This window comes from Tachypleus tridentatus, chromosome 13, assembly GCF_004210375.1.
Source record: "Tachypleus tridentatus isolate NWPU-2018 chromosome 13, ASM421037v1, whole genome shotgun sequence".
Classification (NCBI taxonomy): domain Eukaryota; kingdom Metazoa; phylum Arthropoda; class Merostomata; order Xiphosura; family Limulidae; genus Tachypleus; species Tachypleus tridentatus.
In genome coordinates, this window is record NC_134837.1 from 122,252,705 (window position 1) to 122,267,295 (window position 14,591).

General features: G+C 33.8%; 1 protein-coding gene and 1 non-coding gene across 5 annotated transcripts; one reads left to right on the top strand and one right to left on the bottom strand.

The window, feature by feature from the left end:
* Positions 1 to 1,034: 1,034 nt before the first annotated feature.
* Positions 1,035 to 10,331, bottom strand: LOC143239102 (dynein light chain Tctex-type 5-like). 4 transcript variants are annotated; one of them, XM_076479925.1, is made up of 4 exons: positions 10,129 to 10,331; positions 8,834 to 8,973; positions 2,896 to 3,086; positions 1,035 to 1,510 (listed from the first exon to the last, which is right to left on the bottom strand). In XM_076479925.1, exons 2-4 carry the CDS (start codon positions 8,966 to 8,968, stop codon positions 1,345 to 1,347), a joined length of 492 nt encoding a protein of 163 aa, XP_076336040.1. In that variant the 5' UTR covers positions 8,969 to 8,973; positions 10,129 to 10,331; the 3' UTR covers positions 1,035 to 1,344. The 4 variants fall into 4 exon arrangements, with proteins under 4 accessions (XP_076336040.1, XP_076336042.1, XP_076336044.1 ...); XM_076479927.1 differs by having other exon boundaries at positions 8,834 to 8,981; XM_076479929.1 differs by lacking the exon at positions 10,129 to 10,331 and adding an exon at positions 9,249 to 10,088 and having other exon boundaries at positions 8,834 to 8,981.
* Positions 10,332 to 11,500: 1,169 nt separating this feature from the next.
* On the top strand, positions 11,501 to 11,572 carry TRNAC-GCA (transfer RNA cysteine (anticodon GCA)). The gene has a single exon. It is a non-coding gene; the product is annotated as a tRNA-Cys (tRNA).
* Positions 11,573 to 14,591: the final 3,019 nt, after the last annotated feature.

The window sequence follows — 14,591 nt, forward strand, 5'->3', positions numbered from 1 at the left end:
TAGACTAAATAAACTACTTAACACAAAGAAAGTTGTTTTTTTTTAATGATCTAGAAAGGCCAGGTTGTTTTTTTCTAACTTTCATTGTCAAAAATGCCTACATTTCTCCAATGTGCACTTATAAACATTGAAAGCAACACCAAAATGTTTTACGAGTTCATAAGAGATACTAAAGCTAACTGATTTATCATTTTAAGTGAGTATTGCCACAATGTACAATTTCGCCAAACTAAATAAACTTCATGGGCATAGCATATCAAACATGTACATGTGTAATTTTGTTAAATGTTTTTAAAAAGGAGAAATAAAATTTATATACATGTAAGATATTTTATGAAATAGAAAAAAACAAAAAAACATTCAATTTTATTAATTTTCAATATTTTTAATTCTACAACTAAATCTAAAATTTACATAAAACCATACTTCTAACTAGCCATTTTCTGGTACATTTTTTTACCCAAATTTGAACTTATACCACTTTTGTGCCTTGCAAAGAGTTGAGTTTTTATGTATAATGTTCCTTTTGATAACAAGTACCTTAGCATTTTATTTTGTATAATAAGTGTAAGCGGTTTAAATAAACTGTAAATTGTACCAGTTAAATTCAGCTTAAGAACATCAACTTTTAATTGACTGGAGTATTGATAACTATTGAGATAGATAAGTATGGTATAATTATTGTACAGTTTACTTGTAGACCATAGTGACAAGACTTTTTTTAATAATGGATGATGTAATTTTAATACACTTTGAGCTGAATAACTAGTGTGTTGTGCTCAAGTATGTACTAATAATTTGTTATTCTAAACTTGTAAGACATCCTATGAATGGAGACAAAAAAATGCCATTAATAAATTACTACTTCACATGATAATTTATTAATGACATATTTTTTCACTATTTGTGGAATGTTTTACAAGTTTAAACCAACAGATTATTAGTACATACTTTACCGTAAGAATCTGTAAAACCAAATTCAGTTTGTAAATGCAAGAAATTCTAAATGAAAGAACCATACTGACCAGTCACTCTACAGTGATTGACCTACATGTTTATTAATAACAGGCAAACAGTCAAGTGGGGATTTATTGGGTGTTACAAAAAAATCATAATTTTGTAAATCACTGTACAAATACAACACTGTTTCTACAAAATTTTATCATCCACAATATTCCCAGCACTTTCAAGTCTCTGTGCAAGCAACATCACTAAACAGACAGTTATATTTCATACTTACTAAGTACTTTTCTACAACATTAATATCCTGTACATTTATCAATCAAAACATAAGCCAGATGTACAAACACATGTTTCTCAATTCCACTTTTTTCTATCATTTTGTTACTCGTAATAAATTGCAAATACAGTTGAAACAGCATAGAAATCCAGGTTTTCAAATACTTCTGTTACAAAGTTATCTCTCTGAGGATCCCATAAACAACGACTTGCTATTGTAATATCTGCATTCTGCTTCTGGCCAATGGTCACCATACACACAAATTTGTATCTGAAATGTAAAATAAAAAAGTTACAAGGAAGAAAAAATTTATTGAAAAACATATTTTGATACAAATATACTAAGATGATAAATTGAGTTGAATGGTCATCATACAAGAACAGGTTAAGATCTCTGAAAGTGTCTTCTTTTGAGGAAAAGTAGAATTAAAGGAGATAGAGGAATATAAAATTTTTTAAGGGAATTAACAGTGTTAATGCATTGTCTTTTTCATATTTAATGTAGAGAATGGTAAGAGTATGGGACAAAAATATACATTTTGGCAGGGTATGGGTCACCTACAGTTAAGACAGTTTTATTTCTCTATGAGAATAGTTGACCTTTTAAATGATTTGCCCTCAAATGTGGAGGAGGCAGTAAATTTATGGAAACGTAAGAGAATGTATGATAAATATTCAAATAAAAGAACTGGCTTTGATATATAAACATAGTTTAATCTACGCCATTCTGAAATACACTTATAACTAGGCCAACCAATTCCATATTCTCTTGCTCTAAAATAATTTATTCAAGTGCTATAAAGGATTATTGAAGTTCAGGTACAACAAGTGTGTGGTGCAATCAGTTAACAAAAAGTGATGTACTGATACTTAGCAAGAAATTTATTAATATGGAAAAAAATAAGTATGTGCTTGTTGTTATAGCTTTCATCATACATCAAAAGTGTGTGTGTGTATATATATATTAAAAACTTATTTTCTTTCATATTGCCAAAAAAGGGAAACCATGATTAACAAGTGGCTCTATCTATGCAGAGGATAAATGACTACAAAGCAAGAGAGAAAAATTGATGTTTTGCAAACAGTGTGGTCAGCATTATTGCAGATTTTTAATGCAACCTGGACCACTTTGATCAGAACAATACAGGTATATTAGCATAGATGAACAACTAATTATTGTATTACTCATTGAATAAATCTGTAATTTCTGTAAGTTACTGTGAGACAGATATTTGGTTTATTTTTGTAAATTTTGAGTTGTGTTTGCAACACAGTAATATGAAATATAACAAGTGTTGTGTACGAAAAAAATTAGTAACTGAATTCCTGTTGAGATATAACATCTTCATGAAGTTAAGACTAACATTAGTTATACATACAACATACAGATGAAAGAATAAAATACCATTGTTATCAATATATGGACTGGAATTTACATTTACTTTCCCAGCCACACAAATCATTATAACAATGTGATAGGTTTGAAGGTTTAACAATGAGTTTGAAAACAAAATTAATAAAGAGTGTCATTCACCTGTTGGATACTACACACATATATATGTGTGCAGTTAGAGAGCCACAAATGCATCTTCAACTGTGTAAACTAATCATATCTACTTGTATAATTTATGCAGTGAATGCATTACTATCACTAACCTTTTGTACCCAAGTTTCTTAACTTCTTGCTCAACGTCATTTGCAATAACTTTACAAAGCAAACTGCTCGTCAGAGGATTGTAGCAAGCCTTTTCTAAGTGCTGTGACAAAACCTGTCGTAAAATGGAAGCAATCTTACTGATGTGAAGTTTGGAATCAGGCTCAAGCTGATAGGTGTTTTCATACTTTACCTAAAAATATACAAAGTAGATCAATACTATCAAGGTTTGCCTTAAATAAACTTAGCTTACAAAAATTGGAGAAACATGCATGTGACAAAACATTTTAAATAATACCACTTGTACATGTTTCAAAATTAAATTGTCATTTGCTAGATTTGAATTCTATAGAAGATCAAAAAGGTGGCATTTGTTTCAACAAATATCTTTACAAAAAACTAGTTGTATGAGAGAAGCATCTTTAACTAAAGAAATACTATGGCTTGAGAGATAAAATACAATGCATTCTTGCAAAAAAAACCCATCTCAACAATGGGGAATTAAGTACAGTCAGATGAGATTAGCACTGTCTATTATCCTTTACTTGTTACATATTTTAGGAGAAAAAAATTATACCCCATAAGGCAACAAAGACTACATGGTGGATTCCAATGTATAGATATATATATATTGGTATTTATTTCTTGTAGTTTGATGTCACTGTATTTTCTGAGAAATAAAGAAATAATCAACAACTTGCCTATTTAGAGCCACTGGAGATATTGGAGGATAGCAACTGGGGTGAGATAGAACTGCATTGTGGTTTAAGTAATGTGACGCAAAGGTGTTAGAATCATATACATCCTTGCTGTTAGCTAAAAGAGATGTATAACCCGACTAGTGAAGGTAGAAGAAGTAAGTCACCAGAAGAAAAGAAATACCATAGAAAATGAAATAAGCAGAATACCTTAAAAAGAAGAAGTGCAAACCAGATAACAGCAAACTGACTGAAAAAACAAAGACAATGATCAGGGTCTGAATGATCATAAAGATAAGAAAGGTGATTAGAGAAAACCTAAAATTATAAATTATCCAATTAAGCAGCAGAAGTATTGGGAATAGGGAATGGTTTGGAAAGAAAATCATCATGTCCCTGTGGGGAGAGGTGCAATATGGATCAAGGCAAAAAATATCATAGCAACATCTTCCAAAAGTGAGAAGATAAAGAAATATGTTATGAGAAAATTAATGGCAAGGTAAATGTAATATGAGGATCAAATACAAAGAGCCTTGAAAACTGAACAGAGGTTCCAATTTAGAAGAAGAGTTGGAAGAGGAAGACAACTAATTAAAAAGGCACAGAATAGGTGTATAAGAACTGGAGGAAAAAAGACCAGAGAAATTGTGGAAGGTTGCTGACAAAGCTGCTCTGTTAATGATGATTGATGAAATGAAAAGACTGCTATCAAAACCGAAGAAAAAAAAAGAGAGTAAGATAAGAAAGAGCCAAACAACATAGAGGAAAGGAATGATGAACAGACCAGCATCAAAAATTATTCAAGTGCAATGACAGATGGCCAACAAAATGAGCAAGAATATGGGCTATTATACCTGAAAAATCCTGAACAATTTGTGAGAAACCCAACAAATTCAACACATGAAGATAAAAGATGGGCATCTGAAGCTGATGTAAGAAAAGGACCTCCAGAACAAAAAGACACAGAGGTTCCAAAAGCAGGAATCAGCTGTCTGCGGGAAGAGCAGGAATCAGCTGTCCAAAGTGAGGCAAAGAAAAGAACCTGGCAAGGAGCATTTGTGAATTAAAGACTGCTTCCTGGGAAGAAACTGCATAAGGGTGTAAGCATATAGAAATAGAGTGGACCAACCAAGACTATCAAGGGAATATCATTAGGGTCATCAAATATGACCCTAAACAAAAAAGTGGAAGTTTGGTGTGAAAGAGAATCATAAATGCATCAATAAAAGGATTCATAAAGTTGGAATAAATCCACAGAAATACTACATTGTCCTAAATATTTTGTCTGCATTGCAGCCAATACTCCATTAAATTTTAAACTCCACAACCATATGGTGTTATCAAGAACCCAAAAGATCTCAAAAAGAAGAGCAGATTGAGGATAAAAGACTCAAGGGATTGTAACACTAGAAATAAAGAAAACATCCAACAACAAAGGAAGCTTAAAGTCATGGAATTTGAAAGTAAACATGAAGCATAGGCTGAAAGAATCCAACAAATAGGTGATAAGGGGAAAAATAACTTATGAGTTGGGATGAATGTATAAATCCTAAAAACCAGCAGGAAATGACTCAAGCAAAAAAATACATCATATATCTGAGTCATAAAAGCAACAAAATAATAAAAGAAGGCATTAACTGGTCCCACTCAGAGATAGAAGAACCAGAAGCAAAAGTTGATTGTGGGAAAAGTTTGTAACAATGACAGGGTAAGATCAACATAAGGTGCAGGAACAGAACCAACCACATAATATACAGTGGTGGTATCATTCCTTACTGTCTAAGTAACTCCAGTCACCACTGAAAGACAGTAAGATACCTCCTACAAATCCACTATTATAATAGTGAACCTCTCAAAGTTTCAGACACAGTGTAAAACATATCATATTCAATAAGATCCACATAGGAATGTAAGTTTTGTTAGAGAAAGCATGGTATATCCATGGTACACAGTAAGCCTTGGTTATTATCATAATGACAAAACTGTGATTAAGTATCAGAATCTGAACATTAGGTGAGGAACAGTCCTGTTAGACAAACCACATCACAGACTTTGGAACAGATGTCTCAAATCTAGTAGTTTGATAAACAGAGGAAATCAAATTAATGAAAGGCTGTAATTCAAATTAGAAATTCTAAATGAAATTGGTAAAGTTTTGCTTACTCCATCATAGATGGGAATAATAAGATTCTGGTCACAAATATTCAAAAGGCAAACTATCTGTTGTGAACTGGCAACTGAATTAATTGGAAGTATTGATAAAATGTGGAAAATTTTAAAAAGATGGACGTTCAAATATTCAAAATAGACATGTTCCTTACAGAAACAAATGATGGCTGCAATAAGTACATATTGCCTCACAAAGAGTACACCCTTGTGCAAATTAATTGAAACAAGATGGAAAATTACGATTTTTTCAATTTTTTGCATTTCATTTCTGAGAATCCAAAAATTACTCACAAATTAATACATGATATGACCACCTGTATTTTTCAGAAGATCATTAATCCGCTTTGGCATCGAGTCCACAAGTTGACTGCAATCTTTACTAATTTTTGGATCACGGTATCACACCTCAATTATGGCCTCAATTAGCTTATCTTTCAGAGTACAGTCTTTTCCCTGAAGTATTTCTTTACAAATCGCCCAAAGGTTTTCATTAGGATTTAAGTCTGGAGAGTTTCCATGCCAGTCCAGCACCTTTATTCGCATTGTAGTCATAAAATTCTTCACAAGTTTCGATGTGTGGCACGGAGCCAGATCTTGCTGAAAAATGCCAGATCCATCTGGAAATCTCTTTTTCAATTCTAGAACGACTCTTCTCTGCAAAACTTCGATGTACTGTGGTCCTCGCATCATACCTTCTATGATATTTAAGCCTCCAATGCCATAGTAGCTGAAAAAGCCCCAAAACATCTTCTTCAAGGGATGTTTTACGAACTGATTAATGTGAGATTCTTGAAGTTTCTCACCTGGAGATCTGCGAACAAGCATACTTCTTTGACCCTGTATGAAGAAATGAGTCTCGTCACTGAATAACACATTCCTCCATTGTTCTTGTGTCCAGTTCTTGTATTTCAGATCCCATTGATACCGATTTTTCTTCGTTGAGTTGGTAAGAAGTTGTTTTTTTACTGGTCTCCTTGCCCTTGTGAATGACGTAATATTCCTCAAAATTTCGTTATATATCCTAAAAATAGATCGACCGTACTGCAAAACACAGCTAATGAGGCTGTCTGTGTGAAAAAATGGCTATTAAAGGAAATCAGCAGGTCCAGCAAGACTACACTGGCTGCCATGTTGAAAATGTTGTAAAATGACGATTTGTTTCAATTAATTTGCACAAGGGTGTATAACAGATAAAACTGAAGCATTATAAGTTGAAGAAGCTGACTACTACAACAAGAGACTTAGAGGATCAAGTGAACTGGTCAAGTATGGCATTAGAAAATCAAAATGGCATAAAAAAAAGGTATGCAAATGTATAAGCCATACATAAGGATTTTTTAAAATATATGAGAGATAAAAGAATTTTAGGATGGGAATAGAGCCTTTGAGGGATGGCAAAGTAAAGCTAATATCTGATGACGACGGGATGGCTGGGTTACTAAATTATACCTTCAATCAGTTTTATTGGTAAAAGAGCAGCCCAAAAGTTGGCAGTGGTTGGTAATGGCGAACTAGCTGCCTTTCCTCTAGTCTTATACTGCTAAATTAGTGATGACTAATGCAGATAGCCCTCATGTAGCTTTGCACAAAATTCAAAATAACAAACAACCAAGCCATCTAAGGACCAGTCCCACTGAAATGATCAGGTTGATAGACAGGTAATAGATAAAAGGCTGCTGTTTTAGAAATTTTTGAATTGTTATACCAGAAATTTTAGCAACTTCTTTAGCATATTATTAGTTTATCTGCAGTTAATATATCATAACCAATACTTTGAATGGTTGGTTTTTCATTAAGGAATTCAATATTGTGTTTATTTTTGGTGTGAATTATTTAGAAACCTTATTGATTCATCCCTACTGTTGAGTACAACCACACTTAATCATTTTTATGTTATACAACTCACTGGTTATTCAACTAATGTGACTGCGGATGCTGAGTGGATGATTTTCAGATTAATATTTTATTTTCTACATTATTTAAGAAAATTTCACTGAAAAGACCAAATCAAAGTTGCTTAAAAGATTCAACTACAGACAATGACTCACACGCTTAGTAAGAAAAACTTAGATAAAACAATTAACCACTTAAAAATGGTTGATCAAAAAATTGCATTCCAAGTGTTATTGCTGTTTTGAATGTTTGTAATTATTAAACAAAGGAAAATATTTGTACAGTTAACTGAAAGAGCTATCAGACAAATTAAGATAAGAAGAAAAGAAATATCACACAGACTAAGATGGTGAGCAGAAAGTTAGAGAAATAAAGGTTTGTCCTAACACATTTGTAACCAATACAGATTTTTTATCTATATTTCTTTTACACATTATGGCCTTCTTATATTGGGAGACACTGTAAAAAAAGTAATATTCCTGTAATCAAATTAATAATATCTTTTGGTTTCCTTGAGGTTCACAGGAGGACGACAAGGATGATACCTGGGATAGAGAGGTTGTTGTAAGAGAATAGATTAAGATTTCTTGAAAAAAAAGTTAGGGGGATTTGACCAAGATATTTAAGATTCTTAAGGAAATTGACTGTGTTTATACTTTTTTATTATTATTTAATAATGAGAATGGTGAGATTAGATAACACAAGTACAAATTTTGGCAGGATAGGGGTCATCTACTGTAAAGATAACTTTATTTTTCTAAAAGGGTAGTTGGCCTTTGGATGTGATAGACACAATTAATTTAAAAAATCTAAAGGAAAGACCAATATTCAGTATTTGAATGAAACTGAAGTTTTTTATTGTTTAATTTAATGTTATGTAAAGGACAGTCTAGATGGATCAAAAGGTTCCTTCAGTGTTATGTTCTGTCATAAAAATAATTAAATACCAATGTCCGAAGTAAAATAATAAATCAATATCTTAAGAAAATCTACCAATGATACCACTCTACATAAGCATTCTATTTACATAATGATCAGTGAATAACTCATGTAGCCTGATACAATAGCAAAGAGGAACTATGATAAACTTAAAACAACTCAAATTATAACCATCTAACCATACAAATATACAAAAGTTATACACAGTTCTTAATTAGATTGATCACACATTTCTAAACACCTTATGTTTGGACAGCTGTTCTTCTGAAGGAACTGGAGGAATACTGACAACTTGGACAGTTCCAGTCTTCTGCTTGAGTGGTCGTGCAATTTCAAATAAACTTCGTCTTCTTCCTCTTCCCTGTGATTCTTCCATTCATTCTAAAATACTCAAAATTCAAGCGATTATCAACTATAGTTGTCATAATCCTAACGTTATTTCATTAAATATTACCACTTTCTTGAGAATATGCTTGTCTTGAACAAAAAGCCAATTAATTTTAAACATTTCCCAAATCTGTTCCATCTTACCTTTTGCCTAATTGCACCAATTCACTAACAATGAATTGTGCTAGTGGCAACTCATTTCTAAACATTAGAAACAAATATTTATTATTTTGGGTCACTTTATATAACAAAACTTCAAACATAATTACCCAATGGTCACTCTTCCCCACTTCAACTCTTGTAACCACATACTCATTAGTGATTAAAAATAAAGTGTCAGCATGTCAAGTTGTCTCTCTGGCCATTCAGTATAGAGGTCTATCCTAAATAACTTCAGGAGATCATTAACCCCTGCTATTTGACTCTGTAACATCTAAGTTACTGTGTCTAAAACAAAATTTTAAAAATATTGTAACCTATGATATAATGACCACAAAGTAATCAGTAGTAAACATTAAGATTACCAGTAATACATTCCTTTTCCTCCACCATGTATATATAAAGAAACAAAATATATTTAAAACAGCCACGAACTTAGCATGCCTCATCTTATATATCTAACAATAATGAGCAGAAAATATTTACCAGATATCAAAGGTTTCAAAAGTGGGTTATATCTGAATACACTTACAGATATCAAACATGAATTATGAAAAAAAAAAAAAAAAAAACTGTATTGTCCAAGAAAATAACGTTGTGCTTCATTGAATTAACCAGTAAAGTTAATTGCATAAAAAAGGTAAAAATCCAACCAATATTTCGTTTCGAGTTAATATAGTAATGCTGAATGGCCATTAAGTAGATTTTGTCTCTAATCTTCCCGTTTAACTTTTTTATTATTATTTCAAGGTAGGGGAAAATAGTTATGTAAAGAGTTACAGCAAAATATTAATTAATCCACATGTACCACTAACAAGACTATACAAAATTGTAATATTGACAATCTTAATGACAGAAGCCTTAGTTTACTTAACATCTTAAAACTAAATTAAGTTTAACTACTATTACTAACACCAAACAGAAATAGGACTAATCAATTTAATGGCTAATACAAAGAACTGTGAGACTCATAATTAACTTTTTACTTACTATATTATGTTATTTTTAAAGGTGCAAATATTTTTGGTGTATCTTCTGTAAACAACTTCTTATTGGCTAAATGTTACGTAAACAATTAAATCCACTTCAACTTCAAGCTGGAAGCGTTTGATACATGAATTTCGTAAATAGTATTTTCGGATAAGCCAAGCGTTTGTGATTCTCGTTGCTAAGACTACCAAGCATTATTTTGATGCCACCTATTACAGTACTTTTATTATTGTGTGGAGAGGGAAGCGAAAAAAAGTACAAGTTTAAAATGTGATTTTGTCAACAAATATACCAAATCGATAAAAAACCGTAATATAGTTAAATATGGAAATATATATTTTTAAACCTGTTTTCTTCTCATCAACATCCAAGAAAACTGATTTTAAAAAAAATATCATTTAATCTTGCGAAGCAATTTTCAATGTTACATACAAAATTAAATAGATATGCTTCTATATTTATTCTATTCAACAAAGATTATTTTTTAATTTCGCGCAAAGCTACTCGAGGGCTATCTGCGTTAGCCGTTCCTAATTTAGCAGTGTAAGACTAGAGGGAAGGCAGATAGTCATCACCACCCACTGCCAACTCTTGGGCTACTTTTTTACCAACGAATATGGGGATTGACCGTGACTTTATAACGCCCCACGACTAAAAGGGCGAGCATGTTTGGTGTGAAGGGGATTCGAACCTGCAACTCTCAGATTACAAGTCGAGTGCCTTAACCACCTCACCATGCCAGCCCATTCAACAAAGAATACACCTGTTTTAATTATTTTATTCCAGTTTCACATAACTTCCACTGATCGCTGCACAAACTAAGTGTGTTGTTTTTTAGTCTCACTGTACGTTGTACTAACAAGGGTTGAAACATCATGGTGTTTGTTCTCTTCGTAGAGGCTAGCTGCTGGCGGGCCGGATAAAATGACCTCGAGGGCCGTATAAGGCTCGCGGGTCTTAGTTTGGAGACACCTGCTCTAGAATATAAACTTACTTATTACCTACAGTTACTGTGAGTTAAATATTGTCCTCATGGCCATATAGAATGCCTTATTTTTAAGGTCCTCTAAAGTACCATTAATGCTTATCACTTTTTTTTTAAGACATTAAACCTAAAGTAGTGGACCACTGGAAATTTTAAAACCGTAATAGAACTTCAAAGTTACACTGGTGTTACCTCATGTTAGGCCTAACAATGACTTGTGAAAGTATTTCTAGATGTTAGTTAGAGTTATTTGAAAGTATCTAAACAGTAGCGAATAAATAAACTATAGTATCACTATAAGTATTTTAATACAATAAAAAAAAAGAAAAACAGTGAAAAACCTATAGTACTTTATTAAATAAAAATATTATACAACTTTACTATCATGGGGGTATAGCTCAGTGGTAGAGCATTCGACTGCAGATCGAGAGGTCCCCGGTTCAATCCCGGGTGCCCCCTTTGCGTTTTAATTTTTCTTTTAATAATTAATATTATTTTTAATTTTTGTTCTTCATAATTTTTAATAAATATAATGCAGTATTTAATATACGTTTTGTAAATCCAATATTTCGTTATCCGAACTCTTAAGTGTTCATAAATGAAGGATAACTACCTGAACGTTATGGTTGTTTGTTTTGAATTTCGCGCAAAGCTATTCAACGACTATCTACGTTAGCCATCCCTAATTTAGGAATGTAAGAATAGAGGGAAGGCAGCTAGTCATCACCAATCACCACCTATGTTTGTTGTGATCGAAATTCGAACCTGCGACCCTAAGATTACGAGTCGAACACTTTAACTCACCTGGCCATGCCGGGAACGCAGTGACCTCCATCTAGTCTTATAAAGGTAAGGTTTGGTTTGAACTTCACGCAAAGCTAACGAGGGTTATCTGCGCTAGCCGCCCCTAATTTAGCAGTGTAAGACTAGTGGGAAGAAAGCTAGTTGGGATACTCTTGGGATACTCTTCTACCAACGGATAGTGGGATTGACCGTCACATTATAACGCCCCCACGGCTGAAAGGGCGAGCATGTTTGGTGCGACAGAGATTGAACCCGTGACCTTCGTATTACGAGTCGAGTGCCTTAACCACCTGGCCATGCCGGGCCTAAAGGTAAGGTATTAATTCGTCAATACTGTCGATTCTGTGGTATATCCTGGCTGTTTATAGCGTTGAACGATATTTTCAAGCATTTCGAGGTCCTATACCCCCGTATGTCAGAGAGAGACGATTGAGAGTTCTATATATTCAGTGGAACACGGGTTTGGGGTGAGGGGAGTTATCGCACAAAATTTATGTTGCACTAAATAATAAGTTATTTGACGTTTCTAGTATCTGTGTTAAAGTTATTTATAAATCCCTTCAAAATCAACTGAGTAATGATAGAGTGAAAATTGCTTGGTATTTTCTTTTTAATTCTGTTGGTGCTCCATAGTGGCGATATATGTGGCGGGATTTATATTAATAGTATAAATAAAACACAATGGCCCCTGTAGATTATCTGTTACTATATATATAAATCAGACTAATACCAAGCTCAAGACTGTGAATCTAATTTATAATGACGTTTGTTGTTTTTGTGGTAAATTTTGTGAAACAATTGAACATTTATTTTGAATGTATTGATTTTTGTTTTGTTTTATTTCGCGCAAAGCTACGTGAAGGCTATCTGCGCTAACCCTCCCTAATTTAGCAGTGTAAGACTAGAGGGAAGGCAGCTAGTCATCACCACCTATCGCCATCTCTTGGGCTACTCTTTTACCAACGAATAGTGGGATTGACCCAAAATTATAAAGCCTCCACAGCTGAAAGGGCGAGCATATTTGATGTGACGAAGATTCGAACCTGCGACACTAAGATTAGAGTCGCACGCCTTAACACGCTTGGCTATGCCGGGCCATCTTGAATGCAAACATACAATGTGTATGTGTGTGTGTGTTTTCGTACAGCAAAGCCACATCGGGCCATCTGCAGAGTCCACTGACTCGTATTCTGACATTTTCTGAACGTAGCAGTTAAATGTTATTTTGATCTGGAATTGTTTAGATCAGGGGTGTGCAACAGGCGGCCCGCCAAGCCATTTAGTGTGGCCCTAGTTGTTGTAATCTAACCATGTGGCCTGATCTGTAATCCAACGCAAATTGAATATTTTTAAAAGCATCGATCCTACGGGATTCCCAGGCTTCGACTCGACAAACTTCTAAAATTATCTTTGCTAGAGAGGAGCAGGCCGAATTCGATTGGTCGGCCTCCTTAGGGCATGAATAGGTGACGTGCACTAGCACTATTGTCTACGACTCAACGTCATGTCCTGAACCTCGCCTTCGCCCGCTGGCGACAATTTTCCCTAACCTCTGCTGTCCGTCATTCATTATTGGTGAAAATTTTATTACCTTTTACAGTTACTACAAGAGATTGAAGGTAAATTGATTATTATTTAGCATATTGTTGTGACTTTACTGAATTTATTAAAATTTTTGCTTTCAGATGCATCTGATTCTATGTACAGTGTGACCTCGTTATTCGCGGGGGTTACGTTCTTTACCCTCCCGTGAATAGCGAAAAACCGCGAATATTGGACGCAGTTTTAAAACGTATATGTATGCGATTATATACTATATGAAATGCTTCCCAAACACTAATGATACTTATACTCATTGATGCAGTAATAATGTAACAATATTGCATACTGTTATGTATTTCACTAAATTGTACCGTGCGTTACCGGGCTGTGCTTTGCCGTTTGCGTTGTTGGGGAAGCTGAGGCAGTCAGCCAATAGCAGTCAATCTTGTTTGGTGAAGACGACAATTGATAAAACGGCTTGATTGAGTAAATACAACAGAAATCTCCTCGAAAAGCCCTTTCAGTCTCTGTGACCTACAAAACGCAGTTCGCGCATAACCCGCGAATATGCGGGGCCGCGAATGGCGAACCGCGAATAGGCGAGGTCACACTGTATTTTGCTATTCTCAATTAATTTAAGTACCGGAAGACTATGATCGGGATGCCAATTTAGAAACATGTGTTTCTGTCCATAAGAGGTTCCATGTGTAAATAAATTCTATGTTTTTTTTCTACTTTGCTATTTTCGTGAGAATAACTTTTGTTTTGATTTCAGGGCTAGTAAAATGTCAGCAGTTAAGAAACGAAAATTGATGATGAGGAAGGTTATTCAACAGTGAATGGTGCACAAAATATCTTGTTGTCCCACATAATCAAGGTGTTGTCTGCCTCGTCTGTCAAACTACAATTGCAGTCATGAAAGAGTACAATATTAAGCGACATTACGCAACTAAGCACTCCTCCCAGTTTGATGAAATTGTTGGTCAGGCACGAAAGGACAAAATTGAACATTTAAAACATCCATTGAAAAGCAACAAGGTGTTTTACCACTTTCAAGAAAAATTCAGAACTGGTGACAAAACTGAGTTTTAAGCTTTGTGAATGTATGGCAGAAAAGGGAAAGCCTTTCAGT

Excerpts from the sequence above, each read along its gene's own strand:
- LOC143239102 (XM_076479925.1), bottom strand. The coding sequence starts at position 8,968 with ATGGAAGAATCACAGGGAAGAGGAAGAAGACGAAGTTTATTTGAAATT. Across the intron at positions 3,087-8,833 it reads AACAGCTGTCCAAACATAAG|GTAAAGTATGAAAACACCTA; the intron begins GTGTTTAGAAAT and ends GTATATTTTTAG. Across the intron at positions 1,511-2,895 it reads AAGAAACTTGGGTACAAAAG|ATACAAATTTGTGTGTATGG; the intron begins GTTAGTGATAGT and ends TTTACATTTCAG.